The sequence below is a fragment of the Trachinotus anak genome, unplaced genomic scaffold (genome assembly GCF_046630095.1).
Source record: "Trachinotus anak isolate AG129_WGS33_773 ecotype Australia unplaced genomic scaffold, CSIRO_AGI_Tana_v1 ptg000020l, whole genome shotgun sequence".
NCBI lineage: Eukaryota > Metazoa > Chordata > Actinopteri > Carangiformes > Carangidae > Trachinotus > Trachinotus anak.
Window position 1 is genome coordinate 491,004 of NW_027273871.1, and position 20,098 is coordinate 511,101.

Sequence of the window (20,098 nt, forward strand, 5' to 3'; positions counted from 1 at the left end):
TCGAATAGATTAGTTGTCAGTTGTCAGCTTAGTTCGGCGGAGGGCATCGGCGTGTGCCACTCAGATGTCTTTAAGCAAAACCTCAACCTGTACAGAGTCTCTGTGCTGTGGAAAGCTTTCTGCCAAATGCCAACTAAAGAAAAGTAATTAAGTAATTGTTGGAAGTGGTCATGACACACCTCCGATCCCTGGTAAAGCCATCACCGGACCCCCTGCAGTTTGTCTGGCAGTTAGATATTGGTAAGGGGAGGGGGTTGGCATCATTTCCTGCTTTTTTTTTTTTTTTTTTTTTCCAGTGGTTTTAATGGTCTGTGGTTCACCTGACCTACCCCAGTGTCACAGATTAAAGTGACACTAGAGGGGTCAGCCACAGTGTATAACAGGTGCATCATAGGTGTTGACCTGTCTCCCTTCTCGTTCACCCTTTACATCTCTACCTTCAGATCAAGCTTCCCAGCTTCCTCCTCTTGTAGCCTGCACTGACGGAGAAAAAAAGACTCAACACAGAGAAATGATGTTGACTGAGCCCGCTGCAGCTCAACATCAAAGTGGACCGGATTAGCAACACCGCTGCCTTGTACAGGGGGGAGGGGGCAGAGCCAGCTTAACTCTGAGGAGGCTCCTGTCCTTTGCCGTCTGCGGCACTATGCTGCAGATGTTCTTCTATTGTGTGGTGGCCGTCATTCTTTTCAACACACAAGAATGTTCTATACAGTGAAAGCAACACAAGACTGTCAGCACTGGAATCAACAGGCTGAACAGGACGACTGGTTTGCTGATGACACATATTTTTAAAGATTTCATATCTTATCTAAGAATAGAGTTGATGAAAGAGGTAGTAATTGCTATAGGCTATGTCCTAGATATCGATGGCCAGTGGACATCTCAGGATAATTACAGAAATAAAATGGATGGGGGTGGTTCCACCCTCATTATTTCCATTGTTGAGCCCACACATTTAAATATATGCCCTGTACTTTTCAGAAGTATGTGTCAGTGTATGCAGGTGTGGGGCATGTTCTTGCTTTTAAAGAAAAAAATCAACTGGCTCTACAGTGAGTTGGAGAGTTGAGAAGAAGAATGTTTTTTTTTTGTTTTTGTTTTTTTTTTTTGCAAGGGGTAATTTACTACAAAAAAAAAAAAAAAACACAATATGTTAACACTGCTTAAGAAAACATCCAACAGTACTGACCGCAAAGACGGTCCAGGAGGTTGATTTGCATCCAGTTCAACTTCTCAATCTACCAAAATGGCCTGAAATCTTACACAAACATCTGCACTGAACATCTGGCAGAGCTGTTAGCTGCATGTGCATTTGCATGTTGAGAATACAGGATAGCACCTCTCTTTTTGAACTCCCGGAGAATGAAAATGCAAATTCCAAAATAAATTGAAGTTTATATCTACAGTACAAACCCTCCACTTACAGAGGTTCTATTAAAATTCTATTCTAGTAACACAACTGTCAAATGGCCTTCAGTACATTTTAATATTCTCAGGAGAGCCTGTGTGAATGTGATTTGTGCGGTACACTGTATACTTGTCCGTGCCTTTTTTAGAGGCTGATTGTGTGCAGCCTACCACAGAGAACACGCAGCAAAGTTTACACAATCATAAAACAGTCTCACACTCAGTCTGTGTTGAAGTTAAACGGACAATTTCAAACTTTTTTTTCCCTTTATTCTCTTCTAACTGACAAAGATGGCAGTGTGTCATTCTTCTTACCGATCGGTGTTCCCACCCCGTAGCCCTTGGAGTCTATGAGACCTCCGATCTGTGTGAGGTTGCAGTTCCTCTGGCTTATGTACTCGATGCTGGTGGACTCCATCAGCATGGCGTAGTCTGTCGTCAGGACCCGGGTGATGCCATCCTTGTTGTTCTTAACCAACGCAGTGTTTTTCCTGCTGCTCATAAAGGCCCACATCTTCTCATAGGTGGAGATCTTTGATTTCTGCCAAAGAAGCCAAACAGTCGGTTAAGAAGCGTTAGGCGTTTGTACACTGTGCAAAAACACAGGGCTATGTGTGTTTGTGGCTTCATATATGCTCACTATACATGTAGTAAACTTTTTTTAAATACTATCAAAAACATGTTCAAGTTTAACAGAAGGATGTGTTGGACTCCATCGATCTATGAGTGCGTCTTGGTGTATACAGTATATGTGTGTGTGAGTGTTTCTCCTTGCTCAGTCAGAGAAAATGGGACAGCTGTGTTCTAAATCTCCTCCAGCTGATTCAATTTGTTCAAGCCATCAACACAGCCTGCTTCTTCCTATCCAGGCAGCCATAATCGCTGGCTGCAATCTGGGAGGATAAAGCCCTGCATGGATCACCCCTGCTGAGCCACCAGGATGCAAGGAGAGTGGGTGGCTGGCGGTGTTGGGGAGGGGGGGGGGGAGTAACAGCCCTGCCTGAGGACAACAGTACACTGATACATTATGTAATTTGAACCAACAAGTTAACATATGTCAACACAGGTACCCCAAAACACAGAAACACTCCTGGTGCATCTTGATGCATCTTCAATGCCTTTCGGTAAAGTAAATTCAAGTCTTTTTTTTTCTGTCTCTGTCTGTAGGTTTTTTTTCTTTTTTACAGGAGGTTTGGCAAAGATACATCCTGCTAGAGCAGCTGAGGAAACATGACCCTGATTTTATGAAAATGAAGGAACTGTCACTGAGTCACGCTTACACATAGACGTATGACAGAGCTGGCAGAATATAAATAAACTGAATTCAATCAGGAGGAGTCAAATACACATTTGTCAGAGGCCAGGACACGTTATTGAAACTATTGCGTTCAGCGGCTGATATTAACCTGGGAATATTTATGTCATATATTTAAATTCAAAAGCATGGCATAGCTTGATTGGGACTAATCACAGGCACAGTTTTTGTTTGTAAGCTGGTAAAAAAAAACATCTAAGGTTGCAGAAAGATGATATAATTAGAGATATGATGTTTACAGCCAGTGAAAAACATTTCACAATTATTTGCTCTTTTGCTTAAGATGAGTCAAAATAGAGGGCTGTAGTGCTAACTGCCCTCTGCGTGTTCAAAACATTTTATTGAAGAACAATAAATTCAATATTTTATGTGTTTCATTTGTTAAATTATACTATATAGAGATGAGGGCTTTCACTTGACATCTGTGGTCATGTATACAGCAGAATTTGAGAGGATTTACAAGCAGACATGAAGTTTTAAAAAAGCAATCAAGCCCTTCTGCATTGTAATTTCTACTATTGATTTTCATGCTGTGACTCTGATAAAGTTTAAAGCTACTTTAGATACAGTTATACTGACACCGGGAGCCTTCACCAGTTTTACCTTGAAAAAGGTCATAGTAGATCCATCCCTCACTGCCCCATATTCAATCCTGGTCTGCTTCGCCAGGTCGTCCGCTGAGTCGATGGGTGCGTCCATTCGTTCCACGGTGAGGAAGGCAGCCAAGTTGGCCGTGTAGGAGGAGATGATGATTAAGGTAAAGAACCACCAGATACCCCCAACTATACGAGTGGACAGAGCCTTCGGCATCAGCTCCGAGCCTGGAAGCACAGTGATGGGGGACAAAGGTTAGAGAAAAGAGCTGAAAAGATAAGGGTTGGAAGAAGAGAGAGATTGAGGATTAGAGGTGGAGAGGGTGGAAAAATACTGATAATGTAGAAACGAATGTGCTAATGTCAGTATGGAGGACTGAAGTGCAGTTTGTGTGTGTGCTATTTGTAATTGCTCTTTAAAAAGAAACAGAGTTATCTCAATAGCTGGATTCACACCAGAGCTCCAACTGGGATTTCGGCTCAGCCCTAAATGACAAATTGTGTGACTGTGTTTATTTTCCTCCTCTGCAGAACCCGTTTAGTCGAAAACACAAAGTTGCAAAAGAAATAGATCAGTGTCAAAACCAAACATAATAGAATAAAAAAGTACAAATTACAAGAAGCAAAGGCGAGAGGCTACAGAAATCTGAATGTAAAGCAAATGAGAGAGCATGAAAAAAGATGTAATGACACATAAAACTGAAGCAGCAGAATGAGCAACGTGATTTATATTTTCTTCTCTGTGCAGAGAAAAGAGGGAATGAAGAATTGCAGAATACATTTCCAACATTCAATGTTCCAGCTTTGGGCACAGTTTTGTCTATTTTTAAACCTTTTTCAGGTAGAGTGGGCAAATGCTTAACAGCGCTTTTAGAGTAAAACACAGATTTTGGAGGGAAGGGTTTAACAGTGTTCTATAAGGGCTGCACTTACTGTCAGGCACAGCAGCCCACAGAAAGCTCAAGGCTGTGGTAAACAGCTAAATTGCACACAATACACACACGCGCATGCGCATGGCACACACATGCCGAATATGACAAACAGTATTAATCTTGTTTGAGCTTATGTGATAAGATGATAGAGAATAAAAAGGAAACCTGATGCAGTTGAGCAGATGCTGATGGACAGAAACCAAAATTTATATTTCTAATGTGTCACTTATTAAAATTATTCTGAAGAACCGACAGATTTGACAAATCACAAAATTTCATCAGCATCAGCATTTTGCTGTGGACTGGCTGATGACTCAGTCATGTCAGACTTATCCTGGCCAAATCTCCTGCATGAGGAAGGTCAAGTCTACATGAAGTGCAACATAATTCTTCCAACAGGGGATGATTGCAACTGATGGATCCAGGCTAGGTGAAAAGAGCAGGCACAGAAAATTTTACTTTAACAGCTTAGAACAGGGTTTACAGTGTCAGCTTTTACTACTGCACAGAGAGTCCAACAGGCAGCTCTACAGGAAGAGCCCAGTTTGCCTTTGCCTTGCAATAGTGTGCAACAGCACCGTTCTGAAGGACATGGACAAACTACGTATTTTGCTGTATAATTTGTAGGACTTTAGCAACCATTTTTACATACAAGAAATCATTTGACCCATTGTTAAAATCAAATATTGATTATAATAGCTTTGAGTGTGAGCTAAATACCTTGACGCATGAGTGCTCCAATGCCAAACCAGAAACTGTTGAGTAAAGTGAAATTGTTCTGTATGAGAGTGGAGGACGGGTTGCACGGATGTGGGTTGTACCACTCGTATGGAGTAAACCTGCGAGACAATAAAAGAGCGGAGAGAAAAAGAGATGAAAGGAAATCCAAATATATAAGGAATTTACTGAAGCTAATCTTAAGCCTTGGGGGCACACTGCTTTGCTTCAGTACAGCCTTTCAATCTACACTTCACCTCGATTTGCATTTTGATTTTCACAACAAATCAGTTTCACTTACTGGTTGCTAGGTGCAACTGGCTTGCAGGGGTTTTACACACTACCTGAGAGGGAGGTGAAGAGCAAGTGTGCAATTACTCCCAACTACTTACCAGCCACAGTGAAAGCCAATCTGGCAGCGGACAGGCAGCCAAAAGCATATTTTGTCTTATTTTTGTAAAACTGTGCCAAATTAGAAATTCGCTTAGGCCAATTATTCCAGACTTTTGGCGATTCTTGTGGTGTGAATCTGATACATCAAGCATTACTGAAAACATCAGGCATAACATAATTATTAACAAAAAAATCTTATGGCACTACTGACACTGCTTATGGACAGATCAGTAAGCAGTCACCACCTATGTATCCCGCACTATACCTTCAAGCCTTATATTTTGCCATCCCATCCCATCATACATCACCTCATTATCACAAGCATCAATCCTCTTACCTGGCAATCACAAACAGAACACAGCTAACTCCTGTGCAGGCTAGCAGCACATACATCCAGATGTCCGGAGACAGGGGATTAAGAAAGGAGAACACGCCCGGGTTGGTGCCGTTGGGTTTGCGGTACAGGATGCTGATACCTAAGGTCATGAAGGGCTTGGAGAAGTCGATGACCTTCTCTCTAACGTAAGTGATGGTCAATGGAGCCACGGCGAGGTCTGCAACCTGGAAAAGCCAGAAGACATAGTAAGATGCTAAAAGGAGAACGGGTCGGTTTGTTCTGTTTCGAACAATGTAACTACCAAATGTCCATGTTTCAATATCCCAGTGATAATAACTAAACCTTGTTAAACTGTGCTCTTCTGTACTGAATAAACAACAATGAACAATAATAGTGGAAAAAGCTACAAGAGATTAATGGAAGAAAATTGGAGATTTTTCTCCAGGACTAGTGATAGTATATGAGCACAGAAGACTAAATTAAACCAATCATTGTCAAAAATGTGTTTATATGTAGGAGTAAAATTCATTCATAATTCATTACTAAACGTCTTGTTTTTACAACCAGAGGGTGAAACAGGTCCAAACATGCGAAGACTATTGATTAAACTCTACCTCCTGCTGACATCAGAAAAGACTGACAGGTCTATAAACACATCACTCAAACAGCCCCTGTGAACTCAACTGTAGACAACTTTCCTCTTGATTATTTGTCAGTTTCACGTGAAAGCAGTAATTTTGTCCACGTCAGGACTCCTTTTGAGAGAGCTGAGTCATGAGGAGATGGACCTTTAATTCATTTTTCACGCAGTATCCCAAATTTAACCTGGTCTGGGGCAAATTAGCCATGAAGGAAAGTGGTGAAAAGTATTAAATACATTTATTCAAGTACTGCACTTAAGTAGAGTTTGGGGGTACTTGTCCCTAACTTGAGTGTTTTCATGTTATACTTCTACTCTGTTACATTTCAGAGGGAGATATTGTACTTTTTACTCAAATGCATTTGTAACTCTTGACTCACATGGTCGATCAGCTCTCGGACCATCCCGTTCCATTCTCCCTTGTCATTCTGGGCTCCGTATTTCCCATCAGCCACCAGTCTGACTTCGTACGTAAAACCCAAGATGTTGGAGAGCTCCTTCAACAGGTCCAGGCAGTAGCCCTCGAAGCGATCATTCCCGACAAGCTCCTTGTCTGACTTTTTATACATCACATATGGATTTTCCTGTTAACAAAAGAAAATGCATTTCACTGTTTATCAAGACATATTCCTTATTTTGATGAAATTGTTTCCATGCTATCTGAGCACTCGTTAAATCTGAATCTGAATCATCAGTTCTCAGAGCTGATGACTCTTAGATAAGTGGTGATACATCTTGAATTGGTAAGTCTATATTTTCTGTGACCTTGAATATTGAAAAAATACCCTTTTTTTCCATGCCAGATTTTGTCTGTGTGAATAATAACAAAAAATACAAATTCAAAGACATCAAGCTACTCAACTACGCAACCATTTTCCTTGACTAAACACAGCTCCTTCCCACAGTTTTCCTCCCTCTTCTCAGTGCAGTTCCCTCTATTGTCCCTCCACACTCCACACATATGTACTCCCCTCCTTCTCCCTTTGCTGTCCTCTATTTAACCTTCCTCCTTCCTCCTCACCAGTATTGTGGTGACAATAAGAGTCCTGTTAGCCATTGAGTCTGTCACATTGTTATTCTTGTCTCGGCCGGACTTCTCAGTCAGGTTCATCCCCTTGTACGAGTTCCACACAGCAATCTGCAAAGACAAACAGGGCTTCAGATTTATTGAACCACATGTTCTGCTTTGACCCACAGGAAGTAACATTTGATGCCCACGTTCCAAGATAAAACTGCAGACTACACAATAGATGTTTGTTTCTGTTTAAGCTTTGAATGAAGCTGTATTTGTATCATATCTGACACTCATTGCTGTTAAAATAAAGAAGCTGATTGATTATTCCTATTATTCTTCATACCAAATATACAGAGCCTGATTTAGACCTAACAGGAAACTAGAACCTGCTCCAGTACACTGCATATTAATCATATTTTCTGATTCGTCGAACAGAAAAATGAAAAATAAGTATAAAGGTAAGAAGACCTGACACTCCTGGCTCCTTTTCAACCTTCTGCTTAATCCTCTATTCTACAACATTTCCCTTTGCTCAGCTTTGCTCTGATGATTCTTGGCAAAGTGCCGAAAACTCGCATTTTATGTACAGTAAATAAGAATATGAAGAAGTGGTTTGTTAAAGGCGAGAGCTGCCGACTGAGTGTGGAAGGTAAAAGTTTACAGCAAACCAATATCATTCCCACTGTGTGCAGTGATTGATCTGACTCTCAGGTGTTGAACATATTGTACAGCCAGAAAAACAATTGTTATAATGAATTATTGCTTCAGATTGGCATGGACATCTGTTAGCGTATATATTCCATTCTGTTTGAAGCCGAAATAAATCCTGCTGACTGCAGGAAGTGTAATTTTGAATGCTGTGTACTGAAAATTTGAAAAAAAAATACACAAAAACTAGCAAACAAATATTGAATCCAATAACTGCTGGACTTACTTTGGCGCATATTTTCACTTGAATATAAAGCTGAAACAATAGTCAAATGACAACAAATAACCTGCAAATATTTTGCTAATCAATTAATCATTTTCTGAGATAAAGTTTGCTGATTTGTGTCTTATGTGATAACTAACTGAAAATCTTTAGGTTTTTTGACATTTATTTGACATCTTGGATGCCAAATGATCAATTGATGAATTGAGAACTGCAGAAATGCAGCCCAGCTTGAATATGATGGCCAGGAGTCAGAAATCACACCAGCAGGGACAGTATGAATGAGGAAGGACTGGATCAGGGGGAATAGAGGACGACATGGTGTTTGCCCTCCGCACTGTCACAGTAACTGTGAATGAGAGTGTCCCGAGGCGGCATAATCCAGACAGTTATCAGATTAGGACAGGCGTCTGGCAGCTGGATTTTGACTCTTTCAAATCCCCTCACTGGTTAAGAGCTGAGCAAAGGTCAAGGGGGCTCATGAATGTGATGCAATAAAGTTAAGTGCATTAAATGATCAGGATTCTTTGTTAATAGATCTAAAGCGAGCAACCGAAACACGCTTTTCTCCTCTTGCTAGTAAGTCTGTGAACATAAAGCAATGAATTTGAGTATTTTCAGTCAGAAACAATGGCCCGTTCATTCTTTCACTGCATAAGAGGATGAGTGCAAGTGAACGCATCAGTGCCTCTTATTAAACTAAGATGAGGTACGGTCTTATTTTTCGCCATTTATTTTTCAGAAAAGGGCTATGTGGGATTACCTCTTGGAAAAGATAACATGCTTTTCACTCCTCATTACGTTCTATCTTATTCTGTTCCCTCAGTCAGACAGATAGAAAATGCTCTCACTTATAACCTTGCTAAAAGCACTCTATATCTCCACTGTGGCACTTTCGCAAGAGTCCGCACTGTGCAGGAGTCCATAAATCTGTCTTATCTCTGGACACAGCAGATGAGGAACACAGTGAATGCGGTTGGATTTAATTAATTGTATTGTCCTCAATCTCAAAGATAAATGGACAGAGTAAGAACAATATTTTTGTGTGGACGGTATTTTGGTACCAGATTGTGCAGTTTCACATTATCTCACCCATGTTGTAGAAGAATGTTATTTTTGCAAATACCATCATCTATGAAATGTGTATTGCTGGATAAGTCAGTATGAAGTTTAAGTATTAAAATAATCTGACCAAGGCAATGAAATCAATGCTAAAATATGACCTAAGATTCTACACAGCATATAGTCATCATCTTTTAAACTCCTAAGTCACAGATTTGCTGTGCGTAGCCGTGCAAATTTATCGTGCCTATACCAAAGCAGCTCCACAACAACAAAGTGTGCTAAAAAAAACTGACAGGGATTCTCTCCCGTTTGCTGGGAGTAAAATGTTATCTATGAATCCTAAAGCTCATCTCCATCCAGAACCAAATCAGACTGGAAGACCGTTACCACAGACAGCTGAGAGGGGGGAAAAAAACGTATTTCCAGAAAGTCAACAACTTTAAGAGAAAATAATTTACTTCCCTGGAAACTTTCACTTTGTTTAGTCCCATCATCCTCTTTAGAGTGTATTTAACACTCCAGTGCCCAAGAACTAACACAAGTGCTACGGACTGATAATTCATTTTTCATGACCATAAAGTCAAGCTTTTTTTTTTTTTTTTTTTTTTGGAGATGTGTTTACCCTACAGTGGTATTTCCTCTGAGGCGAGGCTTTTGAGGACTAAAAGTACTGAATGGAATTAAAATGAAAGTATAAATCACTGCCTCTGCACCTTGACAGCTGGTGCCTGCCTACACACCTGTCTGTCTGACGAGTGAGACAGACGTGTTTGAGGGGATGAATTAATTCAACATTTGTTCTTTTATTCATTATTGCTTTCAAGGTGATAAGCAAAGGTTTAAAGTAGGAGTATTTAACTGTCACTTTTGTGTTTACAGAACATTTTGCGAGAGTAAATTAAGAGGAGTTAACCTCAGTAAGAACAGTGCTGGTATAAATTTGCTCTTAGGAACGATTGCATGCATGTAATCACACTGCAGTGAGCATTTAACGTGCACACTGGCCCATGTGTTAGTCAAAGGCCGACACAGGAAATCGGCTCTTCTGGCGGCAAGTCTTGATGCGCGACTTAAGCTGTCGTCTCCTCTGCTAACTGGATCCCTCTCGGCTGCAATTAAACACTGCTAGCCTGCAAGATTTCCATGAAAGTATGAAGGCAGTCTAATGGTAAAGCACATTATATAAGGCTCTGCAGGATACATTTATTTTTTTCTGTCTTATTACAGTTGTAGAGGCTGACGTTGTAAAGTGAAACCACAGGACTTTTTACTCCTTATTTCTAGTGGAAGTATTGCTATGTCTACCTGAACATAAGGAATTTCATATTTTGTCTGATGCTGCTGATAAAGTTTTGACAAGTGTCAGAGCCATGACTGGACCCAAACACAGGGAGAACTGAAATGTCAAATACAGTGCATGGCACTGCTGTACACAGAATCAGTGAAGAGAAACAAGGTTGACAAGGCAAGGAGCAGGGCAGTGTGTGGCATACAGAGTGAGAAAAAAAAGGAGAGGAGGGAGGGGAGGCAAACAATAAATGCTTGGACCAAACAAGGCCCTGGCACAAACCTTGATCCACCTTTTCGTGAGGCGACTTCCGCCCTCCACAATACCCTTTTGAAAATGTGAAGAGGGCGACATGTGGCGCAAAGAGTGTGGAGAGAAATAATCAGTTGTTGCAGCTTTATTAATATCCATGTAAACCAAATAATAAATGTGTAAATGAATTATAGGAAACAAAATCCACATAATATCTCTCTGTCTTTCATACACACACATACACACAAACACACACGCCTTAATGGAAAGAATGGGCCAGCGTGAGAGCAGCATGAGAGTGGTGTAATTGGCTGTTCCAGACCTCTGTGCTCACCCTGGTAGTGCCGTCCTCTTTGAGGCTGATGATGTCCAAATCAAAGTCTCTCCTCAGGCCATCTGTCTTATTAAGAACAATGTGCCCTGTCAGCCCATCCCACTGTGCCTACAGAGAGGAGACGCAGAGAGAAGTGAGTTCCTTGTCTGAGTGGAGCCTTGCTGAAGCTTTGGAGCACAGTGAAGTTGATGGAGGCAGTGGGAAGAAACCAGTGTCGACAGGCGGCCGGGAGCCTCGCAGGGTCATATTAGGTGAAGACTTCCAGGATGACTACAGATTATTCTGTGGCGCAATCTCAATATGCATGAAAGCCTGTGCTCATGAAAGCCATAATAACATCTACACACCTTTCATAATGTATTACATCCGAGTTGATGATAATGCTGATAAATGCAAAAGGCTACTATTCATAATCATTTTATTATTATGTATTTACGTTTGTTAACATGCAAGCACTTTGTACATAGTAATAACTAGTTTAATCCTGTAAACAGTCACATTGCATTACAATATATACAAGTTTGTACATAAAGTGCATTTTACAAGCTGTAGTGTTTTACAACACATGGCTACACACCTCCCCAGCTTCTCTAAATCTACCTCTACCTGTTAACTTCTCTTTCCTGTACAAAGAGACTTGGTTCAACATTTCTCCTTTTCCTGCATAGATTCACTCAACATTTCAATCTTTTACTTATTGCATGCTGCAAATATTTATTATTTTTGGTTGATTTCTTATGCCTGCCCTTTTACATGTGCAAAACATGAGTAGTGCCATGTTACACCAAGCAACCTCCACTTGATCCTAATTTATGGATGCACTGCTGCAAACTAGATTTCCCCCTTGAAACAAGAAAACCTTAAACCTGAATAAGTGGAACTTGTCAAAATGCTAAAAAAGTGAGGCTATTACACAGTCCCAGAAAACTGAAAATTGAGAAAATAATAAATTTTCTCTGTTTCTCTCAGCTCTGAACACCTAAAAGTAAGCTGAGTACCTCGTGACAGGAAATTCGCATAGGAAACTCTTGCATTGTTTTCTTACCGAAGAAAAATGTCTGGTAGTGAAGACATTTTGAACTTGAATCAGGAAAATCAATCAAAATAAGCTTAAAAACCCATAAAGTAAAATATATTTTTGCTGTTGTAGAAATGAACACTAAAACCCAGGATATAACCCTCTCTTCTGTCATGAAATGATGCACACTGAGTAATGAAAACACTTCCACACATTTAGAATCGAATTCAGTTCAATTTTGTCCCCAGGAACACACAAAGTTTTGTTAATCACAATAGCCAGGAGAAAGAGAGAGCACACGGGTTACAGTGCCCAGGATTTAATTTCGGTCATTGAATTGAAAGCTGTGTCCTTATATCCTGCACGCTCTTGTCAGAAATGGATTTTAATTGAGTGCTGTGTGAGATATATTACTGGTTCTTGCAATCAAAAGGGCTCTTATCTCGTGATGAATAGCACAGGAGGACAGATGCTTCAAAGGATGGACAGGGGCAAACAAAATGAGAAGCTAAGGATGAGAGAGAGAGAGAGAGTGCGATGCAAAGAAAGAGAGTGAGAGAGAAGGAAGACTGGGGGGTGCATCAGGAGGAAAATATGAGTGAAGGGATTGAATGATAATGTTCCCTCTCCATGGCGGGCAACGGTCCTCTGCTGGATTTAAGACTTAGGAGATCAAAACACTCATGCATCAAAGGCCTCATTTCTGTCTGTAGGCATCCACTCTGGCAGTCAGGCCAGGCCACATGCTTTTAACTCACATATAATAAACACCGTATAGTTTCATGTTGTGTACTTTCAGCACGGCTTGGCCTATGAGAAGGGACCTATGAAGTAATGTATAACATGAGGTGATCTGACATATAGTTCTCATGTTTGCAACAGAGGTGTTCCGTGTGAAATTTGAAGGACACACTGAAAGACATCATCAAAAACACATGGTGGTCAAGTTGAAAAGCAACAAGGGTTTCTTAGGTCGTGCTGGTGATATGACATTGGTTTGCAGTTATCTGTGATTTGAGCCCTCGTCTGACACTGACCTCTTTGAAGAGGTTCATGAAACGTGGCCCGAAGCGCCAGGGTTTGTGGCGGTGACACTGCAGGGAGCTGACGGTCATCTGAGTGGCTCGCTGGGATGCAACAGCAACCATGAACACCGCGTCGTACATCAAGGCTGCATCTGTCTGTGGGGAGATAGCGAGAGGAGGATGTTGGGATTTTTTTTTTTGTCCTCACACAACCCTCAAAAGCAGAGTGGCTGGGCAGCCCGGTAGTCGAGTGGTTAGGGTGCGTACCACGTGAGTGCAAGACGCTCTTAACAGGCAGTCACCGGTTCGACTCCCGACCGGCCTGATGCTTTGCTGCATGTTATTCCCCTCTCTCTATCCCCTTTCCTGTTAGTCTCTACTGTTCTATAATAAAGGCACAAAAAAGCCCCCCCCAAAAGAAGTGGAGTGGCCCAAACTGGTCAACACAATGCGAAAGCTGTCGTGTTGCATTTGTGTTGTGGCTTTTGTATTTGTGTTGTAGCTTTTACATTCATGTTGTTTCTCTTGCATTTGCATTGCAGAATTTGCATTTGTGTTGTTGCTTTTGTTTTCGTGTTGTGGCTTTCGCATTGTGTTGACCCATCTGGGTCACAATACAAAACCCATGTGCAATACAAACTATGATGCTCACTCCAGGAAAATTATGCCATAAGAGAAATAAATAGGATATAGCAAAGATATAATGATGGAACAAATATAACTGAGGATTACAGCTTTATCATGCTGAGATATAACTTCCGCAACAACAAAGCTTAGCAGATGCAAATGTGCATGCAGCATACAAACAGCATGAGGCTTACAGTCATGATTCCATCCATCAGGCCACTCTCTTGTTTGGGACCCTGCAGCCTTTCCATGGCCCATTTTTCCATTGTGGAGGCTACCCACGGGTCATCTATGTTAAGCAGTCTGAAACCAGTCATGTTGACCCCGCTGTAGCGGTATGGCTCCAAGTCCAACGCAAACAAATCCTGCAAGGAGGAGAGAGGAGATGGAGGGAGGAGGTGCATGAGTTTGTGTTTATATGTGTGTGTTTGAGATAGAGAGAGAAAAAGCAGGATGGAGATTTAAGCTGTAGCTCATGTTCTCAGCTTTTTACTGAGTTGATGAATCACGCCAACATTTTTAACATTCTCAGTGAACTCAGCAATCCAGTTCAAGGCTAAATGAGGACACAGAAGATGAGCTTGGTTTTATTGTTATATGCAAACACTTGGCCTTATAACTCCCATAAAACCACTTCAGCTGTACATTTTTCTAACTCACCAAAGTCGTGAAGAAGAAATGGTAGTACTCTGTCATCATTCCCATTGATGAAAGCTGCAAAATGAAAAGAAGAAATTAAGCAATAAAAGACAATGCCTGGACCTGTTTCTTATTTGACATACCTGGAGTTCTCTAGTGCAGCTCTCTACAGCTACAGAGTCACATGTTCAAAAACAAAGTAATTTGGCTGGTCTTTTCTCTCTTGCATGGTGCATTTAATACATTATACATATATTTGTATAATGGTTTATTTTATTTTATGAAATTCTAAATCGAGCCATTCTAGAGAAATAACCACACCAGAATAATAAGAAAACATGATTCAAGAATTTAAATATAGATTAACAAATAACATGTAAAGTATTAGGACAACAGAAATTGAAATAGCATGGCAACTACTGTACATTACCATCTAAGTTAAAGCAGCTTTGCCCAAATAGTAGCAATCCATGTGGTGGAGAATAAGTTGTGGACCATTTAAAATTCAACAGTGATAAGGGGAAAGTGGTATTTAATCCTGAAGTTTCCTTTACTATATCTTTAAATGGCTGCAATTTAAATCATAGTGAAAGGCTACCTAAACAAGGTAATGTGTTTCAGAAGATTTTCTACAACATAAAAAGACATTGTGTTGTCCCCAAAGGATACAAATGCCTGTACAAACCTGCTTAAGGAGCTCTCCAGCCATGCGATAGGAGCAGTCAAAGATAATGAAAAACTCCTTGTCTTTCTTCAGTTCCTTCAGCAGTGGTCGGGCGTCTTGGTTACCTGGCGTGAGCTGGCGGATCTTGATCTTTAGGTTAAGCTTTGCTGGAGCCTTGATCAACTCCTGCATCCGCATCAGACCTGCAAGCAGCAAGTCAGACCTCTCATTTATTCCCTCTTAGACATTTGTCTTCTCTCTGTCCTCCAGTAGGGGAAGGTCAGATCCACAATATCACTCCAGAGGTTGAACATCTTGCTCAACGACACTTCAGCAAGGTATGAGCTTGCTGTCATGGCGACCTGCACCTTAACCCGAGGGATGTGATCCGTATCACTCTGCAGCCCAACTTCTTCCTTAACTTTTCACATCATCTTCTCAGATTCTTCTACTTAGTTTTTAATCACATCAAAGGCAAACAAACACACACCTGCGTTGTATAGTGTGTACACACATTCCTGTATCCTGTATGTGTGTGCGCAACAGTGTGCGATTGTGCAGGTGTGCTGCTCTGTGACATTTCAGAAAAATAAATTTCCGATTGAAAATAAAAGGCAAAAAATCTATAAACTATGACATTTCGGCAGCGCCTTCCATATTCTATATGGGACACCGCTGGATGTCGTGTTGCGGTTTGGCTCACCACATTGTGAAGTCAGAGGGCAGGAGGACTGGAAGCTGTTTGATATGAGGGACTGGTGCCCTGTAACAGATTGGGTTCACTGGCCAGCATGAGGAAGGTGACTGTGATCGACAAGCAGAATTGCATTTTGGGAGCAATTATTGCCATGACATATGAATATATTGTAAGGTCCAGAAAACACAAGGTAATGCTTTTGACCTCTTCCCCCTATCGGTTCTTCACTTCAAATGTCATGCAGTGTTATGGCTGATATCCATTAATGCAGTGGGAAATAAAATCATTAGGAAATGTGTAGATATTCAGAAACAGTGATTTTTTTAAAACCATTACATCAGTAATCAGGTGTTGAGCTTGGCTGAACTGTTATTTTGTAGCAGTGTGAAATATGCTCTGAACCTGCCTCCACCTGTTTGATCATCACATCCACTTTAGTCATTTTCCTTCTCAGAAATGTTTTGTAATGTAAAACATATTTTCTGAAAGCAAACACGGCAATATATTTGGTCAAATTTATTTCACCCAACCATATCCTGCTATATCCTGGCCTTTACTACTTTGCTTTCAGTTTCACACAAAACACTGACTAAATCACATGGGTTTGTCTTCCTTTCCTTTATTATTCCTTTATGAATAGCACATTCGCTAATGAAATCTTGTGATTCAGTTTTGAAAGTCACAATATGACCAATGAAAACAATGGTGCCTACCTGTGCTGTCTTCATAAACCACTGTTAGCTTCCTCCATTTGAAGAAAGTGACTACATCCAGGATGGCCCTGGCGATGGCGGTGTACTCAGGAAACAGGTTGATGAAGAAGGTGTCCTTGTTGTCCACTGACGGGTGTTTCCAGCGCGTCTGGATGTGAGGGACTTCCAGGGCGTTGCAGATGGACTGAACAGCACTGACCGAAGAGCTGTGTGAAGGACCGAACACAGCAACCACCCCGAGAGCCAGCTGGTCACACACTGGTGGTGATAAACAACACAAAGTCAAATGGTTGCTAATCACAGGTTTGTGAACCTGGTTCAATTTCTATGGAAACAGGTTGAGTAATATAATTATTTATATAAATAGCATGGTTTTTAAAGGGACAGTTTGGTTTGTGGTTAACTGAACCAAATTTCCTTTTGACCACTGGTAACTAATATCTTTCTTTCAAGCACTGTACTTTAGTACAAATTTGAGGTATTATCTTTCCATGCTCCTTTATACTTCTAATCCTACACATTTCATCAGGAAATATTCTATGTATGTATGTATGTTTGTACTCCATATAATTTTTTATAATTTTATGATATATGATATAATCTACAAAACACATAACGAATTTATTTAAAAAAATGTTTATTAAGATTTAGCTACTCAACAGCATATACTATTTTATCAGTGGTTTAAGATTAATAAAATGTATAGACTATATATACACACACACACACACACACACACACACACACACACACACACACACACACATATATATATATATATATATATATATATATATATAACTTTTTATAATTTTTCATGGTTGCAGCTTCTCAAATGTGAGGATTACTGCTTTTTCCTTGTAATTGATTTAATACTTTTATCAAACAAGCAGTGTGGGCATTTCTCACAACCAAGCAATTTACTGAGAAAATAATTAAAAGATTATTCCATAATGAAAATAATCCTTAGTTGTAGCCTACAACAGTCACAGTGGTTTTAAGTAGATTTTCCTGATTATACTTTAATACTTTCACTTGATCAATATTTTAAAGTACCTTAGTATTTTAACAGTGTGGTATCAGTACATTTACGAAAAAGATCTGAATACCTGGGTGCATTTCTCTACCTTTGAAAGATGCTATTGATCCCTAATTAAGATAGACTATCTTATTGATTCAGCATACCTACAAATTGCCAGTAGCGACATCAAAGTGGCTACATTTATTTGTCCGGCTGTTGATAAGAAGTAAAAACTATTTAAAAAAATTAAATTAAATTAAAAAAAAAAACCTTTCAAATCAAAATATCCCTTTTCAAACTGGAGTCTCCATATGTTCTCATTTTGTTTTTATTCTGCAGTTGCTAACAATCTTAGAGCCCTAACTCCAGCACTAGCACTAACTAGTCATTACTTACAATAATAACGTGTATATAATAATAATAATAAGTTGTAGCATAGTATAGCCAACGTGGAAACACTTCACTTCACGTCCCTTATAAGCACTAGATAAAAATGTAACAATAGTTCATACCACATTAAAATGCAGTTATAAGCAGCTATAAGGACGTTTAAGTGTTTATTGATTTACAGTACTTGTCTATACTCTACTATCACTTCTTCTATGAAGACATATCTTATATTAACTTTCTTTTACCAGTCTATAATGTCATTTATTATGTTATTTACTCTGTCTCTACCCATATTATGGGCACTCACAAGAGGAGTCAACAAATACACGAATTAACATTTACATCTGCTACATTATAGTGGGTTATAAACTATTTATTGTTTGTGTACTGCGTACAAATGCTAAATAGGGGTGCTGTGTTTCCCCTTTGACATGTGTTTCCCCTTACCTTAACCTGAACCAAACCTTATCCCAGTGCTAACCACCGAGTGGGGGCGCAACAGGAAACCCAACTGCAGAAACACATCTCAATGGGGAAATGGACTTTAACACAACAAGGGGACTTCGTTGTGTCTTAAAATCATTTCATACCTCTCCTGGAAGCCTCAAAGCCGTCAAAGAGGTTGATCCTCTGAATATCATATGTAAGAGTGGTGTTGGGCATCAGGGTCTTGTTCCGGTTTATGTTGTTTACAGCAAACTTGAACGCCAGCTCGTCCATACTCACTAACTCACTTTCCCGAGTCTCAAAAATACCACCTGCACAGATGGAGATGGAGGAGAAACACAAACACCAAATCAGAAAAGAGATTTAATGGTAATAACTGTCACTACCAATGTGTAAAAGCACTGTATCTGCAGCAGTGGTGGTGATAGCAGATCATAAATTGATGGATTCTGTGCTCCCGTGTGAATCAAGAAATTTAGCCACCTTTGTTCAGAGCCCACCACACAAATGTAACAAAGCAAGAGTGAATCTGAAAGCGACGTTATTCCACTGGTCACTAATGATATGTCTTTTAATGAGCACTTTAGAGCACATTGCATATGAACTTTGTACTTAGAAAACTGTGTGCCCACCCTCTCAATTAGAGCTGTAACTACTACATTAAACCAGATATGAAAAATTCATGACCTTGACACAAAGTAATGAGGAGGGATATAAAATTATTATGTTTAAGTGAAAAAACCCGAACAAGAACAAATAAAAGTTCATGTAAATAGAGTAACAGGATGTATATTAAAAGGCTGATAGACACCAGAAATTAAAGGCACTGTGAAAAATGTCTGAGAGCAAGTGAATGAATAAAAAGGGAAAATGGAAAATGTTTCAATTTGTGGAATGTGTAATTATTTCACTCTGTTATTGGACTTTAAATCAACAAACAGTTGTTGGGCTTAGGCAAGTTCAAAACAAGGCATGTACATGCTTAACTACTAATGAATTTGCTTTTGTTTTATCAGATACAGGAAATTACCAACGGAGGAGCAAACGCTGTGGCCTTGGTGAGCTGCTGAAATGAAGTTCACAATGTGGATGGTTTTTTATATATATATATATATATATATTACAGGCACTTTATTATAAGGCAGCCTTGTCTTCATAAGTTGCACTTAATGACTTCATTAATGGTTATTAAATAATTCAGTAAAGCGTAAAAAGGAAAAGCTATCAGTAGGAACAAATTTGGGTTTTCCAGATAATAAAAAATCCCATTTGGTGGTATATTATTTTTATTTAATGCAGTTAATAAAATCACTTTTTCTAAGCCATCACATCTGCAGTTTAAAATTGTGAAAATCATTAATAGAGGGTTATATTAATCAAGTCTGGAATTGTGAGTTCATAAGACCTTAATAGATGGACACTGGTGCAAATTGTCTGCAGCCATTTTCTGGGAGATCAGAGGGATATTTCACAACCTGGCAACTGAAAAGTTATCAAATAAAGTGTTATTAACACTTAATAAAGACAGAGTTACAACTTTTAACATCTTAATAAAAGGAGCTTTCTTAGAAAATGGTACCATATGAATTGATTGACAGCAGGTAGAAGACCTGGACAAAATGTAGTTCTCGTATC

The 20,098-nt window shown here is 39.8% G+C and overlaps 1 protein-coding gene across 4 annotated transcripts in view; it reads right to left on the reverse strand.

Moving 5' to 3' along the window:
- Window positions 1-20,098, reverse strand: part of grik1a (glutamate receptor, ionotropic, kainate 1a) — a 35,134-nt gene that overhangs the window by 4,343 nt on the left and 10,693 nt on the right. For 2 of the 4 annotated variants that reach the window (XM_071506408.1, XM_071506409.1), the window contains exons 2-15: window positions 18,607-18,774; window positions 16,606-16,863; window positions 15,217-15,398; window positions 14,553-14,606; window positions 14,087-14,257; window positions 13,278-13,421; window positions 11,223-11,330; window positions 10,919-10,963; window positions 7,359-7,475; window positions 6,718-6,921; window positions 5,698-5,921; window positions 4,971-5,089; window positions 3,329-3,546; window positions 1,726-1,951 (exon numbers count right to left, since the gene is read on the reverse strand). In XM_071506408.1, the coding sequence (XP_071362509.1) occupies window positions 1,726-1,951; window positions 3,329-3,546; window positions 4,971-5,089; window positions 5,698-5,921; window positions 6,718-6,921; window positions 7,359-7,475; window positions 10,919-10,963; window positions 11,223-11,330; window positions 13,278-13,421; window positions 14,087-14,257; window positions 14,553-14,606; window positions 15,217-15,398; window positions 16,606-16,863; window positions 18,607-18,774 (2,238 nt within the window). The remainder of the gene's footprint in view (window positions 1-1,725; window positions 1,952-3,328; window positions 3,547-4,970; window positions 5,090-5,697; window positions 5,922-6,717; window positions 6,922-7,358; window positions 7,476-10,918; window positions 10,964-11,222; window positions 11,331-13,277; window positions 13,422-14,086; window positions 14,258-14,552; window positions 14,607-15,216; window positions 15,399-16,605; window positions 16,864-18,606; window positions 18,775-20,098) is intronic. The other 2 variants (XM_071506411.1, XM_071506410.1) reach the window with 1 other exon arrangement.